Source organism: Chanodichthys erythropterus, chromosome 21, assembly GCF_024489055.1.
Source record: "Chanodichthys erythropterus isolate Z2021 chromosome 21, ASM2448905v1, whole genome shotgun sequence".
NCBI classification, from domain to species: domain Eukaryota; kingdom Metazoa; phylum Chordata; class Actinopteri; order Cypriniformes; family Xenocyprididae; genus Chanodichthys; species Chanodichthys erythropterus.
The window spans coordinates 4661684-4683930 of record NC_090241.1 but is presented as its reverse complement, the minus strand read 5'-3'; the positions used below and the strand labels follow the sequence as shown (position 1 = coordinate 4683930).

Genomic DNA, 22247 nt, shown 5'->3' with positions numbered 1-22247 from the left:
TGGGTGCTAATTTAACACTGGGGATTTTGCTGTGTGCCCTCGTGCATCAATGAGCTTTGGCCGCCCAACACCCTGTCTGTGGTTTATCCCTCCTCGGACTACTTTCGGTAAATTCTCACCACTGCTGACCGGGAGCCAGAGTCCTGCAACGGGTCGGGTATCCGCGGGTACCCGCATAAAAGTGGGTAAAACGGGTGGATTTTGACATTCCTAAAATTTACGGGCGGGGATGCGGGCGGATAATTATCTCCTTGCGGGCGGGTAGTAGCGCGGATGAAAAATATGCGCAATATTTGTATGTCTAAATTACCATTATATGCAACAACGATATGACATTTGACCCATCACGTCACCACCACTGCGACAGTGCGACTGTTGATGCTTCTCATAGCCTAGTTGGAGCAAGCGTTGCATCTCCATGTTTTCTGTACTGACGCGGTCATGATGAGTTCATGTACCGGCTAACATGTAAGGGTTGCGCTGCCAATAAAGCGCCTAAAAGCTGTCACAAAGAACCGGCAAAAAATGAATGATTATGATTATGTATATAGCAAGGAGACATGTTAATTGTTTATTAATAAACATTTCTGTGTCAGTGGCTGCAAAGATGAAGTTGAAGATGCTGACTCGCGATCTTCGCAGTAGTGAAATGCACATTTCATTCGGATTACATAAGCAGTCTGTTTTCTTTCATTTTGAATTGCTGTTTAAAAGTAGACATTCCAATAAAGATATATTCCTCAGGTCTGTGAGGCAAGTAGGCTACCTTATACGCTGAGTTTTACCTCATTTATGATACGAGCTCCAGTTCTCCCCTGCGCAGATCATGTGTCGTGATCGTGATCGTGATCATCTGTTGTCTGCTATATTTACTTCCTATTTATTAAATACAGGCAATTAGTTGATGAAATATTGATTAAAATTAAGATACAATTAATACAAAACGAAATTAACTTTTAAGAATTTTTTAAAAGTTAAGAATAAAGCACTTTAAATTGGAATGATTTTAGCATGTGTGATTTATCGCGGGCACGGGTCGGGTAACGGGCCAAATACTAACGGGTCTGGGCGGGTGCGGATTTAATTTTGATATTATCACGGGTGACGGGTCGGATCTGGTGCTGAACTTTGCGGGTACGGGCGGGGGCGGGTATCCAAAAATGGACCCGTGCAGGACTCTGCCGGGAGCGACCCACAAGCCTTGTCGTTCGAGAGATATTCTGACCTTGTCACCTTGCCATAACAACTGAGAACTGATTGTTTGAATGCCATCTAATCTACCAAGACCTTAAAGGATTAGTTCACTTTGGGGGGACGCCAATTTACACTTTCTTCGTAACGTGTATACGGAAGGTGGTCTGGTGGAAGCTAGATATTTGACTTCATAACTTGTTTAAATATGGATATTTTTTTTACACAATTTACACAAACGTTTCACTTTGCTTCAGGAGGCCTTTATTATATATATATATATATATATATATATATATATATATATATATATATATATATACTCAACTCAATTTTATGCATAGTTATTTATATATGTAACGTGTCGGTATTGTAGAGACGAGTATTTATTCATATAACGGAGAGAGACAACATCCAAACACATAAGTATAACACAAGAACAGACAAGGAGTGAAGGGAGTGAGTCCATATATATAGGGAGTGCTGATGAGGAAGTCCAGGTGTAGATGATCGGTGATGATGGGGAGATGACGAGGGAAGTGAGTGCAGGTGTGGAGAACAGGAGGATTATGGTAAAATGGAGTTCTGGAGACACGGGATATGTGACAATATATATATATCATGTGTTATCATTTGTTTCACTTTATAACACTGATCCAAGTAATTAATAATTCCTTATGAATGATTTGGTAATACTGGAATCATTACAAGTGGGTTACCATGACCTTCACTTTAGAATTAATTATGCATTATTCGCATTAATTATGAGCCTGTATATAGTAGTTCTTAGTAGTCCTCTGGGAGGCATGAAAAAAATAGTTATTGATTAGCTAATAGAAAACTACCACATTCAACTAAGAGCAATTAGCGAAGGATGGGGGAAGATGCCCCCCTTAAGAACAATGTGGATTTACTTTTAAATTGTAACATATTTAGATATAAAGGATTAGTTCACTTTGAAATGAAAGCCCAAGCTTTACTCACCCTCAAGCCATCCTAGGTGACTTTCTTCTTTCTGATAAACATAATTAACATTAATTAATATCCTGATAAATCCGAGCTTTATAATGGCAGTTAATAGTGTTCAAGTATGAGCTGAAGAAAGTGTCTCCATCCACATCCATCCATCCATCATAAACGTACTCCACATAGCCTTCTAAAGCGAAGCGATGTGTTTGTGTAAAATAAAATCCATATTTAACAAGTTATTAAGTAAAATATCTCTCTTCCGCTTTAGCCGCCTTCCGTATTCAACGTATGCAGAAAGTATAAAACTCTTGCAGTTCACAAAGCTTTACACTTGCTTCGTAACTTCAATATGGAAGGTGGTCTGTCAGAAGCTACATATTTGACTTCATAACTTTAAATATGGATTTTTTTTACACAAACGCTTCGCTTCAGAAGGCCTTTATTAACACTTCAGAGTTGTGTGGAGCACATTGTGGATGGAAGCACTTTCTTCAGCTCATACTCATTGATCCCTACCACTTCCATTATAAAGCTCGGATGCATCAGGATATTTATTAATATTTCTCAGATTATGTTCATCAGAAAGAAGAAAGTCACCTAGGATGGCTTGAGAGTGAGTAAAGCTTGGGCTAATTTTCATTTCAAAGTGAACTAATCCTTTAAGGTTTTGCATGTGCAGGATGATGATGCATCAGCCAGTGTGTTATTATAGGAAATATATAGAAACATTTGCTAATTTAGTTTTTATAGCACAAAATGTCAAATATTAAAAGAGGGGTAAAATGGCCCCTACTGGGGTAAGTTGGCCCTTTACCTGGGGTAAGAAGCCCCCCTGGATAAACTTTTGCAGAATGTATAAATTACTTTTGATATAATTCTAATTAATATGTATATATTATATAATATGTCATTAATGTACAATTTAGTTGATAATAATTGATTAAGCAATGACAAACAAAGCAGAATCTAAGTAAAAGAGATTAATCTGAAAGGTAAAATTATTCTATTACCTATGTACAGGCATATGGATATTTACTTATTTATTTCCCATATTTTAAATGAAGATATGTCATAAAAGAAACACTATGAATGCAAATTTAATGATTTCATTAGATAACCTATAGGTTTTAATGAAAGCAAAAATGTCTGAAATGTACATCTAATTTATGAAAATATTAAACAGACACAAAATACTTTGAAATTCAATATAGTAATGTCATAGATCACTATTTTCTAGAGACACAAAATTGGATCAGTTAACCTCAAAACTGTTTCAGCTGACTACATCTTACAAATGTTGATATTCAGATGAATTACTGAAATTAAAAATAGTGTAGCCATTCATTTTATTTTCATTATTTATCATTAAAATTTAGTGTCATCTATGGTCAGGAGAAAAAATAAAGGTGTGAGTTACTAATTTGGGTTACTAATTCGTAAATCAGAGTTTCTAGTTAGTTAGTAGTAGTTACTAGAATGTTAATATTGTTAATCATTTGTTCCTGTGTAATTAATCATTAATGCTTGAACTATTCTAAAGTGTTACCGCAAAAGACACAAGCTAGCAGTGTTTTACTTGTCATATTTGGGAGTAGCTTATGACTAATCATTTGATGTGTTGTGTGTTACTATACAAAAACAATTTTTAAAAGAGTTCAAATAGTTTTGAATAAAGACATGTGTGATGTTTTGCATGTTGTGTGCATGTTTCTGTCGTGTCGTGACAGAAACATGCCTAAGAAAAGGCCAGCCTAGGCATGTTTCTAGGAAAAGGCCAGCCTTTTAACAAGAAGCTTTACAATAAGCTCCTAACTGTGTGCTTTTAACAGTGTCTCTGTCAACTAAAGATGATTAAACAGCATATTGTTCTTTGTTTACTAAAGAGGAACTGATATGACCACAGAGACTTGTAGCGCCATCCAGCGGTGATACATAAGTAGCAGCTACTGTTTATTCAGCGTAGCTTGTTGCTATAGAAACATCAGATACAAAGTGTAGCAACACCTGATTGAAGATCGCGCTAACAGAAAGTTTCAGAGTGTTTATGTTACGGATTATATATTTTTTTATGAAACGTCCAGAGACGTAATCATTAATGGAGAAAGTTTACTAATAATATAAGTTCATTTTAGAACGAAAAATCTATTTAATAATGTTCAGGAAAACAATGTGGAGGAAAGCAGTGAGTGAAGTGGTCAGCTCACATCAACATCGAGCGCTGAATACCACCATTTTCATCCTCAAAGAGTTTGGACCGATTGGATTTCTCCTGAAAGAGGATGGGGATAGCAAAAATTATAAAGTAAGTTTACATTGATTTTTGTTGTTTGATACATTTTGTGCAATTTAATAATGCTATTTCATATTTAAGGTGTGTTTGGGAGATCCACACACGTGTACCTGCCCTACCTTCCAGAAAGAGAAGGATCTTTGCACACACATCTGCTGGTAATGCTTTAGGTTGGACTTTAGATGAGTGTTTCTTCAACAATGGGCACTTTTACCCTGTGGACATTTAGAAAACTCTGTAAAAACACACTTTTCATTTTCTGTCAGATGCTAGTTTAATTTGTTTATAACATATATCAAGAAGAATTGACATTTTTTATAATTTTTCTTAGAGGATTAGTTCACATTCAAATGAAAATGACCCCAAGCTTTACTCACCCTCAAGCCATCCAAGGTGAATATGACTGATGAACACAATCGGAGATATATTAATAAATATCCTGATGCATCCGAGCTGAAGAAAGTGCCTCCATCCACATCCATCCATCATAAACATACTCCACACGGCTCCGGGGGCTTAATAAAGTCCTTCTGAAGTGAAGTGATGCGTTTGTGTAAACTGACGTCACATCAGTTAAGGCCTTTGCACACTGAAGGTCATTGCATACTGAGTCCGAAATTCGCATGCGAAACTTTCGAACTCAGTGTGCAAGGTCTCTGTGCGTGACGAATTTTTAGGATTGCGAATACGAAAAAACGCATGCGAAAATTTCGGACTCAGTGTGCAAAGGCCTTCAGTGTGCAAAGGCCTTGAGTCCGATGAGTATTGAGTGCGTTGCGAAACAAAAAAAAATCGCAAAACAATACAAAATGAAGTCTTCAAGTAATGAGCACGATTTTGTTGTCCTCTCTCTCCTTAAAAAGAGAAAATATTGGGTCCATCCAATTTCGAGATAAAAGAGAGTTCACCTCATCAAGGAGCTGCGTGATTATTCGAGCATTTCAAAATTTACTTCAGGATGTCAGTCGCTCAGTTTGATGCTTTGCTACTGGGACAATCTGTCTTTATATTCGGTCTCTTTGTATTCTTCACATTGTTTGTCATTCAGTGCTGCTGTTTTGTCCTGTATGACAAGGTGGATCAACTTATCAGGTGGCATTCGGATTTTTGGGTTCGCGTACGGTGGCTCTGAATTGTCAAAACATCTCTCAAAATGCGTGCCACGGATGCGAAAAACGCAGAAAATCGAACCTGATCCGAATATTTTTTTGACGGACGAAAGTTTCGGAGATAGTGTGCAAACGTGATTGACATAAAGTGAGGTCGAATTTATTTTTTAACGTGCGAAAATTTCGCATGCGAATTAACACTTTCTCCGTAACTTGAATAGGGTGGGTGTAGGACGTAGTACACCGTGTCCTAACCAGATGCAATGCGATAAGATTCCAGCGGCAAGCAATTCGACTGTCAAGATCTGAGGTGAATTAGCTGGGAACACAGATATTCAAATGGACATTAGATGCTTTTAACATTAAATAAAGCACATAAACAGTACCTGATATTATCATTGCCATACTCTGTGTTGTTGTTAGGACAAAAACTCTGATTAAAATGGAAAAGATACCTTTTATCGCGTGTCGCTTCGCGTCTGGTCAGGACGTAGCGTAAGTGTTTTGAACTGCGAGAGTTTTACACTTTCTTTGTACGTTGAATACAGAAGACAGTCTGGCGGAAGCTAGATATTTTACTTCATAACTTGTTAAATATGGATATTTAATGCATCGCTTTACTTCAGAAGGCCTTTATTAACCCCCCGGAGCCGTGTGGAGTATGTTTATTATGGATGGATGCAGTTTCTTCAGCTCATACTCATGACCCCTGTTCACTGCCATTATAAAGCTTGGACGCGCCAAGATATTTATTAATATTTCTCCGATTGTTTTCTTCATAAAGAAGAAAGTCATATACACCTAGGATGGATGAGGGTGAGTAAAGCTTGGACTAATATTCATTTGAAAGTCAACTAATCCTTTAAAGTCATGAACATTTCCACTACAATGACAATGTAATTTCCACCATAACTGAAATGATAGTTTGCATTGTGCTGGAATCAGCAACTCCATAGCAGAAATCTCTATAGGCATGGTATAACATTTCCAAGTTTTAATGTGACCCTCATATAAAATAAAATTTGTTAGTTTTTAATAAAAATCAGCCCCTGGGACAGAAAAGTGCTCATAGTTGAAGAAACATGTACACAGTTTGCATGTTGAGACATAATCTTACCTTACATCAACATTTCATTTTAGGCTTTTAATGCGTAAATTCCGACTGCCGAGAGATCATGAATGTAAGTAGACAATTTATACCCCATAAAATGTCATCAATCAATACAATTCTTTCCACTAAGATCCTCTTAAACATAAAGGCACTTACTACCTGTACATTAATGTTTGAGCTGTCTGTCTGGTCACTTGTTCTGTTTCAGACTGTTTTCAGTACGGTCTTGCGGAGAGACAGATCCTAGAGTTGTTGCAAGGGCTTCATGTGACCAAAACTATATCCCCTAATGACAGGGGGAGCTCAGAAATCCCTTCATGTCCCGAGCCTAGTGAGGAAGACGGAGGAATCAGACAAAAAGATATAGAGAAAGATGATATATGTCCAATCTGTCAAGAAGAACTTTTGCTGAAAAAATTGCCTATAACTTATTGCAAGTAAGAGAACTTGTGAGCTTTGTCCCCCCAGGCTTATTCAGGAAATTAAATGGATACTTTCTAAATTTCTGAATTTCATGGTAAATATTGTATTAACCATGAAGTGAATATATGTTTCATTGATGAAACGTTTGAATTTAATTCATTTTTTTAACATAGAAATGTATTAATAATGTATTTTCTCCATCTTTAAAGCAAATGCATCACAATTTTCCATTTAAACCCAAAGAGCTAGTAGTGATCCTCATTGATATGCAATTTCTATGTTGTGGTTTGTGACTGGTTGCACTGTAATTATGTGTCATTGTTAAGGTTCAGCTGTGGAAACAACATCCACATTTCCTGTATGAAGGTATGGGCTGATCACCAAACAAAGAGAGACCCAAGTGCCCCGCTTAAGTGTCCACTCTGTAGGGAGGACTTCGGCACTTTTAAGCAGCTGTTTGAACAGGTACATCATTACAAAACCCAGTCACTTAAATAACTAATTACTATCTATTGTTTAAAGCGATAGTTCACCCAAAAAATGAAAATTCAGTCATTTATTACTCACCCTCATGTCGTTCCACACCTGTAAGACTTTTGTTCATCTTCGAAACACAAATGAAGTTATTTGACAGCTACATGACTACCATTTTGACACTTCAAAAAGTTCATAAAGAGATTGTAAAACTAATCCATATGAATTGAGTGGTTTAGTCCAAATTTTCTGAAGAGACTCAATCGCTTTATATGCTGAACAGATTGAATTTAGGCTTTTATTCACATATTTTAGTTTTACGATCTCTTTATGAACTTTTTGAAACGGCAGAGTTAGTTAGACTGTTAATGGAGGGACAGAAATCTCTCAGATTTCATTTAAAATATTTTCATTTGTGTTCCGAAGATGAATGAAAATCTTACGAGTTTGGAACAACAAGACAACATTTTTGGGTGAACTATCTCTTTAAGCTTAAATGTCCCGTTCTTCGTGATCCCATGTTTCAAACTTTAGTTAGTGTGTAATGTTGTTGTTAGAGTATAAATAAAATCTGTAAAATTTTAAAGCTCAAAGTTCAATGCCAAGCGAGATATTTTATTTAACAGAAGTCGCCTACATTGAACGGCCAGTTTGGACTACATCCCTCTACTTCCTTCTTTAATGACGTCACTAAAACCGTTTTTTGACTAACCTCCGCCCACAGGAATACACAAGAGTTGCGTTTGTAGAGTGTGTTTGTCGCCATGTCGTCAAAACGCTGTTATTTTCATCCCGCAGTCCAATCACCGGGTCTGATTCCAGCTCAAATTGATAGGGTAAAATTAAAGACATGTTTACAATAACACTGAGCGCATGTATCTCCACGTTATGGTAAGAGGCGTGACCTTTCCGGGCAAGGAGCGCTAAGCTGCTGTCGAATCACAACACAGGAACCGCTGGCACAATCAGAACTCGTTACGTATTTCTGAAGGAGGGACTTCATAGAACAAGGAAGTCATCAGCCCGTTTTTATGACAGTGGAAACAGCGGTATACAGATAAGTAAATTATGTGAAAAATACTGTGTTTTTTTACACGTGAAACATGAACACATGTTATATTGCACACTATAAACACAATCAAAGCTTCAACAAACCACGGAAAATGGGACCTTTAAATCAACTTGGGTTTAACTGTATTATTTTTGACAGGTGAAAAATGCAGGAGAACTGTTAACCTACTATGAGAGGGACTGTCTGGACAAACATCTGGGTGTTGCGTGTAACATCTGCAGGGCCTGTCCAATCATTGGAAAATGTTTCAAGTAGGCAACTATTACATATCAGACAAATCATTGCAGACAAACAATACTGTTCAAAAGTTTGGGGTTGATATGATTTTTTAAAGTTTTTGAAAGAAGTCACCAAGGCTGCATTTATTTGCTCAAAAATACAATTAAAACAGTAGTAATGTGAAATATTATTACCATTTAAATAAACTGTTTTAATATATTTAAAATGTAATTTATTCCTGTGATGGCAAAGCTGAATTTTCAGCATCATTTCTTTAGTCTTCAGTGTCACATGATCCTATTATTTATTATTATTATTTTATTATGATCAAAATAGTTGTGCGGATTAATATTCTTGTGCAAACCATGATACATTTTTATATGATTCTTTGATAAAATTTTGTATTTCTATCAAATTTGCATCAAGTGAAAGTCGATGTCACTTTTGATCAGTTTAATGCATCCTTGATTAATAAAAGTATTTCTATTTATGGTACTTTTTAAAGTATTTATTTCTTTTTAAAAAACTTTTGAACAGCAATATATTTATCCCGATTCTGACTAATGCTAGATTCTGTCTTATGCAATGTCTCACGTCTGATGTTCACAGGTGCACGGAGTGCAGTTTTTTCCACCTGTGTGAGGATTGCTTTAAGAGAAGAGACCATCCAAAACATTGCTTCATAGTTCGAATGGTGAGTTTTTGTGCAAGGTTTTTGTTTCACATGACATGATGATGCCATTCATAACTGCAAATGTGGTCATTTGTAGCATAAATTAGAAAAAAAGTTTACCATATGGCACTTTCAAACAGATGCATCTCAATCTGCATTCTAGTTTGCTATGTTTGTGAATCAGTATATCAGGTTAACAAAATATTCTTCCTTTTCTGTCGTAATTGTGCAGAAAAGAGGTCAGCCATGGCAGACAGCAGGATCTCACACCTCTGAAGAAACACAGAAAATAGAAAACCACTCAGTGGGTAGTAGGTTCGTCTGCCCATTCATGGCTTCTCTGTAGTTATTTTATTTTTAATTCCTGACCCAATTTCTATGTATACACATATTAGAACACTTTAAGGAATGTTTGGGGAATTTATCCAGACTCATTGCTCTATTTTACTTTTACAGCTCAGGTATGACATGCGATATAGTCCCGAACTTTGTAATAAAGAGTTTGCCGACAATGAGGGTTCGGAAAGAGTCCAGATTGCTGTATCCAGGTGTTCAATGTAGAATCTGCCTCTCAAGATTTCTGCTGGGTCAGCATGTCAGAACCCTTCTCTGCAAACACAAGGTAACGCATTCTCAACTTCAGCTCACTCAAAGTGAGTTGAATGCTGATAAAGCTGGCCATTAGCAACTAATTTTAATGTCTTTGATTTTACAAAATTAAAAAATATGTCATCATTTACTCATCCTAATGTCTTTCCACATGACTTACTTATATACATACCTGCAAACTAGTCGCTTTGAATCAAAATATGTCATTTATGTAGAATCATATAGAGTTTTTTGGGGGGGGGGGACTGGAGTGAGACCATAGACGTTTCTACAGGTGTCGCGATCTTTCTTGGCGCTCTGTGGTGTGACGAATCGCTGTAGCGCTTCAGTTCAAGCAGAGCGCTTGTGAACTGATCATCTCTTCTGCTTTACAGAAGTTACAACACGAAACAAACATGAATGAACATCCGAAGGTATGTTAAAAGATACAGTACAACTTACCAAAATACAAATCATGCCACATGTAATTAATTGATCAATCGTTTTAGCTGCTGAAAGGCGTCAATAAAACAGCTTGTAAAAATGTCACATTTACCGTCACATTTACCTCAGAAAAGCCCTTCAATGACCAAAAACTCTTCAGTCAGCTACAAAAATGAACTTAGAGTAGAGCATTTTGCTAAATAAACGCACAATAGGCTAATGCATATTAATTGTATTTGTACTTGAAGGGATAGTTCACCCAAAAATGAAAATTTGATGTTTATCTGCTTACCCCCAGCGCATCAAAGATGTAGGTGACTTTGTTTCTTCAGTAGATCACAAATTATGATTTTTTAACTCCAACCGCTGCCGTCTGTCAGTCAAATAATATGAGTGAATGGGAACTCGATCGCGAGTGAATGGGAACTGCGTTCAGCATTCGGTTAGTGAGGTCTGATCGCGTTCTGACAACGGCAGTGATGTCTTGCGCTTATACTTCAATGAGTGCCAGACATCACTTCTGTTGTCAGAGCGCGATCAGACCTCACTAAACGAGTGCTGAACGCAGTTGGACATAGTGGTGTTTTAGAAGAAAAAAATTATATAAATACTGTTTGGTTTCTCGCACAAACCGTTTGTTTCGTGTCCTAGGACATCAATGTGTCGTCACGAGCCGCAGGGTTTAATTTGGATTTGTCTATGCAAGATTTTTCGACTCTTATTGTTCAAGTTCCTATCCACTCGCATTATTTGACTGACAGACGGCAGCGGTTGGAGTTAAAAATCATAATTTGTGTTCAACTGAAGAAACAAAGTCACCTACATCTTGGATGCGCTGGGGGTAAGCAGATAAACATCAAATTTTCATTTTTGGGTGAACTATCCCTTTAACATGTGCTTCAGTAAATCTGTTTTATGTCAGCCACTATTTAAGTGTTTAGGCCTATATGAAAAACGAGTTGAAACATAATTATGTCTTTAAAAAGATATTATAACGTTAATACAAAAACATACTGGTGTTATTTAGACGTAAGCAGCTTACAAATCAATTAATTTTAACCTATAATACTATAACGATGCACCAACTGTGGTTCCCTGTATACTTTACAGCATTAGTTGAGAGATTTTTTTTTTTTTTGAGGAAATTTGCCATGTACTGTTCCTGATAGGCCCCAAATTAATCAATTTTGAATCGAAGGTAATCAAATCGAAGTCAAATCGCAAGATTCCGAATCAAATTAAAATCTAATTTGTGTCAATGCCCAGCCCTAGTGTCAATTTTTATTTTTTTACTTGAAGCAAATGTTTTTTTTTTCCCCCATTTATTTTCTTGTCAGAGTGCAAGAATGTTTGTTTACATGTTAAAGTCAAAAATGTTCTCCCTACAACAATTTACTTGGTAAATATGTCACCTTTTTCACCTCTTGAGTTTGCAGGTGTGTATATATAAGACAAGCTATTAGCTAAATAATCTTACATAGTCTTACATAGAATTATCTATTTTTCTCTTTTTTTTGAACCTGAACCAGTTTCATACTGGCTGTATTGATCCGGTGATCCGCAAGTCTAACTGCTGCCCACTGGACTGGCATGTCATCTACAATCCTCTGACATGGAATCCTCGAAGTAGCAGAGCAGAAAGATCTCTGGCTCCATCTAGTGAAGCTCAGAGCAAGCGTACCGATGAACAGATCTCTGAGTTCTTTCTACCAGGAATTGGTTTGCAGGTAAAGAAAGGTAGTGCTCCATCTCTGTTGAGAACAGTGACATCTGAACCGTCTGCGTCAGGGTATTCCAGTCCTTCCTCTGTGGATTTACTCACTCAGGGCTTTCTGGGCCTCTGCATCAATAGTTCCCACATAGAACCATATACCAGAATGAAACACAGTCATACAAACGAACAGAGGTCTCGTCATAGGAGCTTATCAGTGGGCCAGGCCATACCTGCACCGGCTGAGAGGAGAGTATCCTTTCCAAATAGTCCTGCAACAGTCAGTCTAACTTTGAATGTCCAGTCAGCATTGGCCAGGACACAGAATGACCAGCAAAGACTCATTGCTGGCATTAATGGGCCATCCAGCATGACACCAGCTTACAGCAGTGTCAGACCACTGAGGAATGGTCACTTAAGACAGAGAACAAGGCCTGGCAGGCTGGATATGAAGGATCTTCATCTCTAGATGACAAACAGTCATGTCAAAGCTATACTTAAGAGAAAACAAGAGCAAAGTGAATTGGTATGCAATCAAAAAATAATGGTAGTATGTTGCTCCATGGGGGTTTGGAATACTTCTACTGGGTATCAGTGTATGAAGCAAGAAATCCAAAGTGTTAACGTGTAATATTAAAAAGCGTGTATTAAACGACGGCTGTAATATTAAAAACCAGAGAAGCACCCTGAGGAAGGCTCAGGTGTCAGTTTTTAATGGTATATGCCTGTTTTAATATGAGCTTTTTAATATTTTACTCCACATGACTGCCTTAAACTTCTTGTTTAATAAAATTAAAGAATGTTTTGATTAAGTATGTTAGCATTTCTTGTATTTAGCTGAGCAGTCGCTGAATTACAGAATCAAACAATGCTTGACCTCTGCTGAAAACAAAGGCAAAGATTTCAGATAAATCCTGACTTGAAAAACAGGCTGTTTTTGACATTTATACTTGCATAAGAAACAATCATTTTATTATTGCCTCTTATATTTATTTATTGTTTGAATGTTTATTTATATTATAAAGCTAAAATAAAAATGTATTATCATCAGTTCTTGGTACATAAAACTCATGAGAATGTTTGGTCAAGTACCTTTATTAAATGTGCACAAAAAGGCAGATTACAAGTTGTACTGAAAAGCATCCAGGACTGGCTCATGAACCATTAAAACCAGTGTGTTGAAAAATCATTAAAACATATTACAGTTATTGAAATAATAAATGCTACAATACAACATAAATCACTTTAAAAACATTCAGCTGACACAATGCAATATTCTCTCCTCGATCATACTTCATTTAAAATGTCATACTCAGATTCCCTTCTCTCTGCCTGACAACAAGCTAGTGTTTTATTGTAACTGTCAATGAGAATTAAACGGTTACAATTAATTGTCTAAAATAATAAAGCTATAAAAGCTCCAACACATTCAATACATGAGTTGATAATCATTTGTTGTCAATTTGTGAAGAAATATTTCATACACAAAACACATTAGCACAAGAAACATCTTAATATGCTAGGTTCATGACCTATACAGCTGTGCTTCCAGCATTGGCCTTGGAAAGGTAAGCCATAACCTGAGACATATCTTCGATGTTTTTGGGTACTACATTCTTACACATGAAAACATTGAATGGAAAAAGCATCACAATGGACAGCATGCAGATGTGACTAGCAATAATACATTAAATAAGTACAGTGCGTCAAAACAGCATACGACCTTAGAGGCCTCAGTCGCTCCCTCAAAAAACTCTTTGCAACACACTGGTGCACTTTCTGAATTGTAGAATAAATATAGTGCTTAGCTTAACAGCTTACGTTAACAGTGCTCCGTTTTTCCACAATTTATTTTATAACTGTTTATGACACTGTGTGGCAGTTCCTTGCGTTACATTTGTAGAACTGAACTGAAGAACAAAAATTGATTCCAAGCAAGCCAAGAGAGCCAAACTGATCGCATTGAAACAGTTTTGCAGACTCCCTATAAGAGCATTGTGGGTTCAAGCATTGTGCACACAGGGCAACAAATGTTTAAAAATACATAGATATATATGTTATATACATACTTTTACAATGTACTTTTGAAGGTAAACAAATATGTTCTTTCAAAGAAGTTTGTAAAAACATTGTACAGTGTGGTTGCGAAATTGTGTAGAAATGAACCGCTGACAAAATGCTGGATACAGCATAGCCACAGGAATCGACTTTGAGCTACGGCAGGTAAGACAGGCATTTTTGTTTAATTCATTCTTCCTGATGTTTATATTATAAGGCAATTTGATCAAAACCATTTTCAGACATCAAAAAGCTACAGCTACACACAGGTTATTCAGTTAGTGTTTTGTTTGCGGTCTCTCCTCCCTCACATGTCGATTTGTCTTCCTGTCTGGCTTCTTGTCTCGAACCTTCCGCAGTCTCCGTGGTGGAGGGGTAGATTTGGACTCACTGGATGTGTCCCCTGCATCCCTGTCCTCTGGGATGTTGGGAATGGCTGCACTACTGCCTTCCAGGGTGTTCCTCAGGGACGAGTCCTCAGGACTCCCAATTTCACTGCTGCTCAAGTCCTGCTCCTGATTTCCGCTTATTTTAGCCAAGCTTGCACTCGAGGGTTCCTCGCTTTTTCTCAGAGGCTGCTGCAGCAGCTCGTTCATGTCCACTCCAGAGTCCAAGCTTGTGTCATTGCTGCTGCCCGGACGATGTCTTCCCTGAAGCTCAATCACAGAGTGACGAACCTGGGCTGCTGGTTTACCATCAAGAGACACAAACCAAGCCCGGGGCGGGTGAATCGACGGCTTGCCCTTGGAGAGCTCAAGCAAGGTTTGCTCTGATATTCCCTGGAGTTCCCCCCGAAAAGGCCCCATTCCAGCCGCTTCGTTCAAAGTTCCTGGGACAGATACAGATTCCAGGAGATGACTGTAGCGGCCCCATAGCCCTGGGTTAGTGGCAGCGGCCTGCACTCCTTCCAGAGCCTGCTGCTCGTCACTGTCTTGCTGGGGAACTTTAGGCAACGTCTGAGTGAAACTGTCTTTTAAGTTGCGCTCAGTCTGAGCTCCATGTTCCATGCCATTCCGTGGAAAAGTAGCAGATCTGCTTCCAGAAGGGTCAGCTTGTCCCTGGGAATTAAACAGCTCTTGGGCCTGTACAATAGCCACAGGCTGGTTGTAGATGTGGAACAGCTTGTCTTTGAAAACTAAATTTTCTGCACCACCCTGGCGTGAGCCATTCTGTTCCGATTTTTCCCGAAGCTTTGCCACTTCATCACTATTAATGTAGAGATTAGACACTGGGGCTCTTAGGCTTTCTAATCCCACAGCTCCAATGTTCTCGTACAGATTGCCCACCGGCCTTCCAACATTCTCCACATAAATGTTGTAGTTGGCTTGGTGTCGTGGAGAGTCTGATGCATCATGGCCAATGCCTCTTGCAGCCAGTGAATAGGACCGGTCCCCATTATGAAAGAAAAGTTCTTGAGCCTCATCAGAGCTGGTGGAAGTGGTCTGGTCTTTCTTCAATACAGTGAGCCTGGTGGAATTCCATCGCCTTCTTCCGACCTCATGGTTTAAATCTCTGTAAAATGAGATAGAGAAGGATTGCTACATATTTTGATATTTGCCCTTCAATAATAATGAGTTGGAAAATGCCTTTAGTTCACTGGAATTTATCATTCGCAAAGACCCGCCCCCTTTAGTTACTGTTGCTACGTCTGACAAACCATGCCGCACACGCCACACATCATGTTCTCACGCAGTGAAAAATAAGAGGACACTGACAATGCGTCGACAGACAAGCAAGTTACTTTTGATATGAAACAAAGTCTCACATTTTTACAAGAAATGTAAACAAATACCGTTTTGTGGCTCTTTAATGCATCGTGACAGATCTCTGTAGCACCTCAGTTCAAGCAGCTCTTGAACTAATCATCTTTTCCTACTAGTTAATTTATAGCATCAAATAAACATGAATGAACATCAGAAGGAATGTTGTTTCAACCGCAGAAAAACGTCAGTACACACCATTTTTTCAAGTTCAAGTCCACCGATGCTAATCTACTAACTGCTTTGTCGGACAAAACAACGGATTTGGTATTATGATTGGTTAGATCGCCTGTCAATCAAACTCCCGGCGAAGGGTTAAGATTAAATAAGTCATGCACTATTCTATTTATAAGAAAGTGATACAATATTTGCATGGCTTAATAAACTCTTACCTGCAGTGAAATACAATCACAGATAAAAATCCGATGACTATCACAAGAGTTCCTCCCAAGATACCCACAAGAAGGTATGTGTGGTAGGAAATGAAATCCATTGAGCTTGCAAGCCCCATATAACCTAGATTTACACAACAGAAATCTGTTTAGAGGGCTGCATATTAACAGAAGTCTGGAAGATTTTGATTTTATGAAACTGAAATGCTTCTTCATTCATAAATAGTAATAGTTTAGGCTGATGAATGAGACTTGAGAATAATTATTTTAAATCCAAATCTTAAATTTGACCGAGTCTTACCTGATGATGGTGGTAGTGCAGCAATCCAGTTACCAAGTTGAGGTGCTACATAAGTCCAGACTAGGCCGTTTTTCTCCATCTGTATAGTGCCTATACCTTTATTTACCCAGGTACCTGTGATAACATACGTCATTATGTGCTTCTTTTGGACACAACCCCAATCTCCCTTAACATATTAAGTTTGCGTTTTTTCTTTTAAATGCGTGAGTTCGCAGTTTTTCATTCACCTATTGTCATGTCGAAGGTCCACGCAGGAAGTGAGTCGGAGGGTCGTAGGTGGGTGTGGTAGGGAAGTGGTACTGTTAGCTGAATGGGTCCTTTGACATCAACCTCCCTTCCATTAGACACTAATTGGGCACTGATCATAGCCAAGGGGCTTAACTTGACATTCCTATAACCTTTAATTGGTAATACAAAGATAACATTGATTAATTTTACAATCTGCAGAAAATAAATTGGAAAATTGTTTTCAGGGTGTCTGGTCTAGAGCAGTGTTTCTCAACTCCATTCCTTGGGTCCTAGGGTTTTTCCCAAAGCTTTGCCCACTTCATAGACAATGAGGCTCTGAGGCATTTTAATCCCTCAGCTCCAGTGTTCTTGTATAGATAGCGCATCAGCCATCCAACATTTTCCACTTAAATGCTGTAGTTTGGAAAGTCTGATGCATCATGTCTAATGCCTCTTACAGCCAGTGAATAAGACGTCCCCATTGGTTCTACCAGAATGTTTTAGATGTCTCACTACTTAAAACATCTGATTCAACTCAAGCTTCTAAATGTTGAATTAGACATCTAAAAGCATCTAGAAACATTCTGGTAGTTGTGTCCTGAGGACTGGAATTGAGAAACACTGGACTAGAGGATCAATAATATGTGTAAAAGGTGCCATCATATTTGCTTTTGTTTAAATCTGGGTAACCAAGCAGCCTGATATTGCCTAATCAATAATATGTTGTAATCAATAGCATTAACAAATCAATACAGTATTGAGTCTAAACAATAATGGAGGTTGTAGACTTCATTGACTTAAATTGCCCTACAACACACTCCCCTCACATCTCAGTGAAACATACAGGGTCAGCATTCACTCAAGAGATGTGACAAGACAACTGGTTAATTTATTTAGCGAGATGCAATAGGTATTTTATCTTTTTTTCCAAATTGATCTTACCTCCTTTACCGTTGATGTTTAGAGTAAAGAAATTTGAGTCTTTTTCTGTAGGCAGGGCTGGAGCTGTCAGATAGGCTGACAACATAGAGATGGTAGTGTTCTCTGACAGTTTGAGGAGACTTTTGGGAAACTGGATACTCGGTTGAAATGACAGATCTGTAATACATGTAAAGATAAATACATAAATAGTACAACAGTAGAAATTTATTGTGTCACAATATCACATGCAGTGATAGTAGTTGGTCTACAGTGGGTACAGAAAGTATTCAGACCCCCTCATATTTTTCACATTTTGTTATATTGCAGCCATTTGCTAAAATCACTTAAGTTCATTTTTTCCCTCATTAATGTACACACAGAAATTTTTTGTAACCTTGGCTAGATCTGTGCCTTGCCACAATCCTGTCTCTGAGCTCTTCAGGCAGTTCCTTTGACCTCATGATTCTCATTTGCTCTGACATGCACTGTGAGCTGTAAGGTCTTGTATAGACAGGTGTGTGGCTTTCCTAATCAAGTCCAATCAGTATAATCAAACACAGCTGGACTCAAATGAAGGTGTAGAACCATCTCAAGGATGATCAGAAGAAATGGACAGCACCTGAGTTAAATATATGAGTGTCACAGCAAAGGGTCTGAATACTTAGGACCATGTGATATTTCAGTTTTTCTTTTTTAATAAATCTGCAAAAATGTCAACAATTCTGTGTTTTTCTGTCAATATGGGGTGCTGTGTGTACATTAATGAGGAAAAAAATGAACTTAAATGATTTTAGCAAATGGCTGCAATATAACAAAGAGTGAAACATTTAAGGGGGTTTGAATACTTTCCGTATCCACTGTATATTCAGTAAATATATGGAGGTACTAAATTAAATGATGGATTATAACAATTAAAACAGCTCTCAATTTCAAAATAGTGGAATGGATAGTAGGAAAGAAATGTTTTAACTGACATACCAGATGTTTTTCGAGTTATCAGCACAGTATCCTCAAAGAGCCAGATGTTCCCTTGTGTTTGAGGGCGTAGGGACATCGTAATGACAGAAAAAACTAGGGAAAAAACAAACACTCAGACCTCATTTTAGTAGCCAAGTTTTTCCACATTAAAATGACATTAGTTGAATTTCTCCATATGTTTGAAGGTCATTTCTTTAGGGCTCTAGCTGGGTGTTATGCAACAAGCCAGGGTGAGGTCACACTGATTCACTGCTTTCTTGCTGCAGCAGCATCATCTTTTTCTTGCTGTTTATTATTCATCTCTCTATTATTCATCTTGCAAAAAATGTCCATGAATTAAGATGAAACAAATACACAATAACCTATTAAAATAGTAAATAACACTGCATTTTAGAGGTTATGAACTTACTGGGCATCTTGGTGGTTTTCCAAGGCAGCTGGGTGAGCACATAACCCTCCATGCTGGCCACCAGAGTGAGGGTCAGGCCAAGGTGGTATGGGATAGTGACCGTGACCTCTCCATTCTCCAGAGTCTGGCTGGAGTGAATCTGGGATCCATTCAAGAACACGCCCACCACAGCTCCTTTCAGAAACCTCTGGCTAGACGCATCTTTAACCCAAATCTTTAGTGTCAGGAGCGACTCTAGAGACAGAGATAAGGTCAGGTTCAGTGGGAATGAATAAAAAATGTGCATGAAAATGTATATGGCATCACTTGAATTGTAAATTTTGCCAATAATATGAGTCAAAGATAACAATTATTTTAAAAATGAAGCAAATTTAAAGGAGTTTAAGGTTAACCATATACACCAATGTTTATAAGTTCATTCAGGTAGATGCATTAAAACCCATTTCAGCCAAAACCAATAAAATTGGTTGGTGACAGTAAAATCTGGTTGCAACTGCCTAGCTTTGAAATAGTAATGATCACTGGACCCAAGGCTCAGTCAGAGTGACTTAAAAATAGATCAAAGTGCCAAATGTCGGATGAGCACACCAAAAGCTGAGACTTTAAAAACCTTTTTAAAATCTCTCAATACTGAGAAAAAAAGAGAAGTGAATCTCTCATTCTTTGCATGAAGCTGGTTTAGATGCCCAAAACACAACATGACCAGGATGAAATAATGGCAGATACTAGAAATGTTCATCCCATACCAACTTATAACAGCTGATATTCATGTAAATGTTAGTCAAATAAGGCAATGTAGCATTAATAATTTGTTTAATAACAGGAAGTGCCTTTGGATCATATAAGTCTTAACTTCAGTCCCTGCTATTTAATAATAAATCAAATTTAGAATGGATTTTACACTGTTAAATAACTATTACAACCATGATCTGGTACTGAACAACACATATGACAAGAAATTAAATACGGTAGCACATGGTAACAATAATGGGGTAAAATAAGGTGTACTAGACCCATCTGCGAATAGTTAAAAGACACGTGGAGGGGCTTTCAAATTGGGTTCTGCAGAAATTTTTGAGGGAAAAAAAACATGAATTATTAATAATTATTTTGAATTAATAATAACATTTTGGCTTTAGTACAATAAAAATGTATAATATAACCTACAAAAAATTATATCACATACTATTTTACTCAAATGAACCTTAAAATATATAGCTGCCTTTATATTTAAGTGATCAAAAAGTCCCATCAAGAAGTAAAAAAAAAAAAAAAAAAACTGATATTAAACACCTAATGAATTTTATTTTAGGCCTACTATCTCAAAGGTCTTGGATGATTCTGGCACTGAAATAATCTCCCATTAAATCTTAAATTCAAAAGTGCCTCAGTATATTCAGGATAAGCCGTGTAATGTAGCTCATCCATATCAGCTATTCACCTCTTAAAAATGTGGACATGGCTGTCCTATAATTAAGCCTGAAATAGATGTTTTTACTTCGAATGGCCCTGTAGAAGAGCTCCGCAGGCTTACAAATAATAGACACATAATGCATGTTATAGGCCAATGTTATGAGACAGCAAGCACAGCGGTCAACAGCGCACCCGTGTCCTTTGTTGTGATGTACCCCATCATGAAAACATCCCTATTATGTGCACGCGCACCGCATGCGGAGCTAATGCTGTGGATGTTGAGGATGAGCTCAGCTGATGCCGTGACCGTTACCTGATGGCGGCACCGTCGCATCCCCCTGTCCCTTGAGCGGGGATGTCTGTGTGTCGCTGGCATTGTCCTCCTCCGAAAGCGAGGCGAGGCCGTGGGAGAGCACCCCACCCTCCGCTCTCCTCACGTACCCATCCTCGCAGAAAATCAGCAGCGCGGCGAGGAGCAGACACCCCGAAAGATCTGGCATGGCGTCTCAGACATAACTGCACTCAGTGACACGGAGAAGGAGAATGTTGTTGTTTTTCTGTCCTCGGGTGGATGTGCATGTTACGGTCACATCATGCTTCTCAGTGGACCGATGAATATATGAGGGAGCTGGTACTGGAGTCAGACGGGTGCGCGTGTTGCGTCATTGCTCACGCGATGCCATCTGCTGGCTCAGTGTTTTTTTTTTTTTTTTTTGTCTTTGTTAAAGCTTATGCAATGTTCTTTTCATGCGTAGGTAAATATTTTACAAAGACATTTTAATTGATTTGCATAAGGTAATTAAAGTTATTAATACATAGTAAACTACATGTTTACCTATTTTATATTTTAGTATAAGCAGTAACGCATGAGTTATGTAATCAGATTACTTTTTCAAGTAACGCATTACTTTTTCAATTTAAAACAAAATATCTAAGTTATTTTTTCACGTTTATTGACTGACAGCTCTTGTCATGTTGAGAGAAGTAAAGTGCAGAGGTGTCATGTGTGCTGTGTGAACGTGTTATTGTAGTTCTAGACTAAATGTGAACATGCGTTTACTCAACTCACTTGCACAAAAACGTTAAATATTCCTCAAAAAGAATAAAAACAGTGAAATGCAATCTCAGAATTTTACGCAAACTTGTAATAATTAAATATATTAAATTACACAATACTTTATGTATTTAATCATTTCATTAACCAATGTCTTTGCTGCTGACCTTCAATGAACCAATTCAACCATACTAATAAGCAAACATTACTTTAGATTTAGAAATAAGTTCTTTCTTCCTATTCTTCTTTAATCCAGAATGGCAGAAAGGTTTGTTTGAGCTGCGCCCTCTACTGTACAGGTATAAATATGCATTTCCGTCAGCCTGAGGCTTAATTTCATTTTTTTATTATTTTTTTTTATTTATTTATTTTGGTGTGAGAGGGCCTTTGCATTTGTCAAAAATGTTTTTTAAATAACAAAAAAAATTCAACAAACAAGCAAGCCCAGCTCGGGTGAGA

At 37.7% G+C, this 22247-nt stretch overlaps 2 protein-coding genes across 2 annotated transcripts; one reads left to right on the top strand and one right to left on the bottom strand.

Annotated features, from left to right (window-relative positions):
* Nucleotides 1–4176: 4176 nt before the first annotated feature.
* zswim2 (zinc finger, SWIM-type containing 2) lies at nt 4177–12777 on the top strand. Its single transcript, XM_067374570.1, has 10 exons — nt 4177–4462; nt 4532–4608; nt 6700–6740; nt 6879–7107; nt 7420–7558; nt 8778–8890; nt 9468–9552; nt 9764–9846; nt 9988–10153; nt 12093–12777. Exons 1-10 carry the CDS (start codon nt 4313–4315, stop codon nt 12741–12743), a joined length of 1734 nt encoding a protein of 577 aa, XP_067230671.1. The 5' UTR covers nt 4177–4312; the 3' UTR covers nt 12744–12777.
* Nucleotides 12778–14512: 1735 nt separating this feature from the next.
* On the bottom strand, nt 14513–21250 carry fam171b (family with sequence similarity 171 member B). The gene is made up of 8 exons (XM_067374470.1): nt 21042–21250; nt 19322–19555; nt 18913–19005; nt 17956–18111; nt 17013–17183; nt 16786–16899; nt 16485–16608; nt 14513–15844 (listed from the first exon to the last, which is right to left on the bottom strand). Exons 1-8 carry the CDS (start codon nt 21232–21234, stop codon nt 14611–14613), a joined length of 2319 nt encoding a protein of 772 aa, XP_067230571.1. The 5' UTR covers nt 21235–21250; the 3' UTR covers nt 14513–14610.
* Nucleotides 21251–22247: the final 997 nt, after the last annotated feature.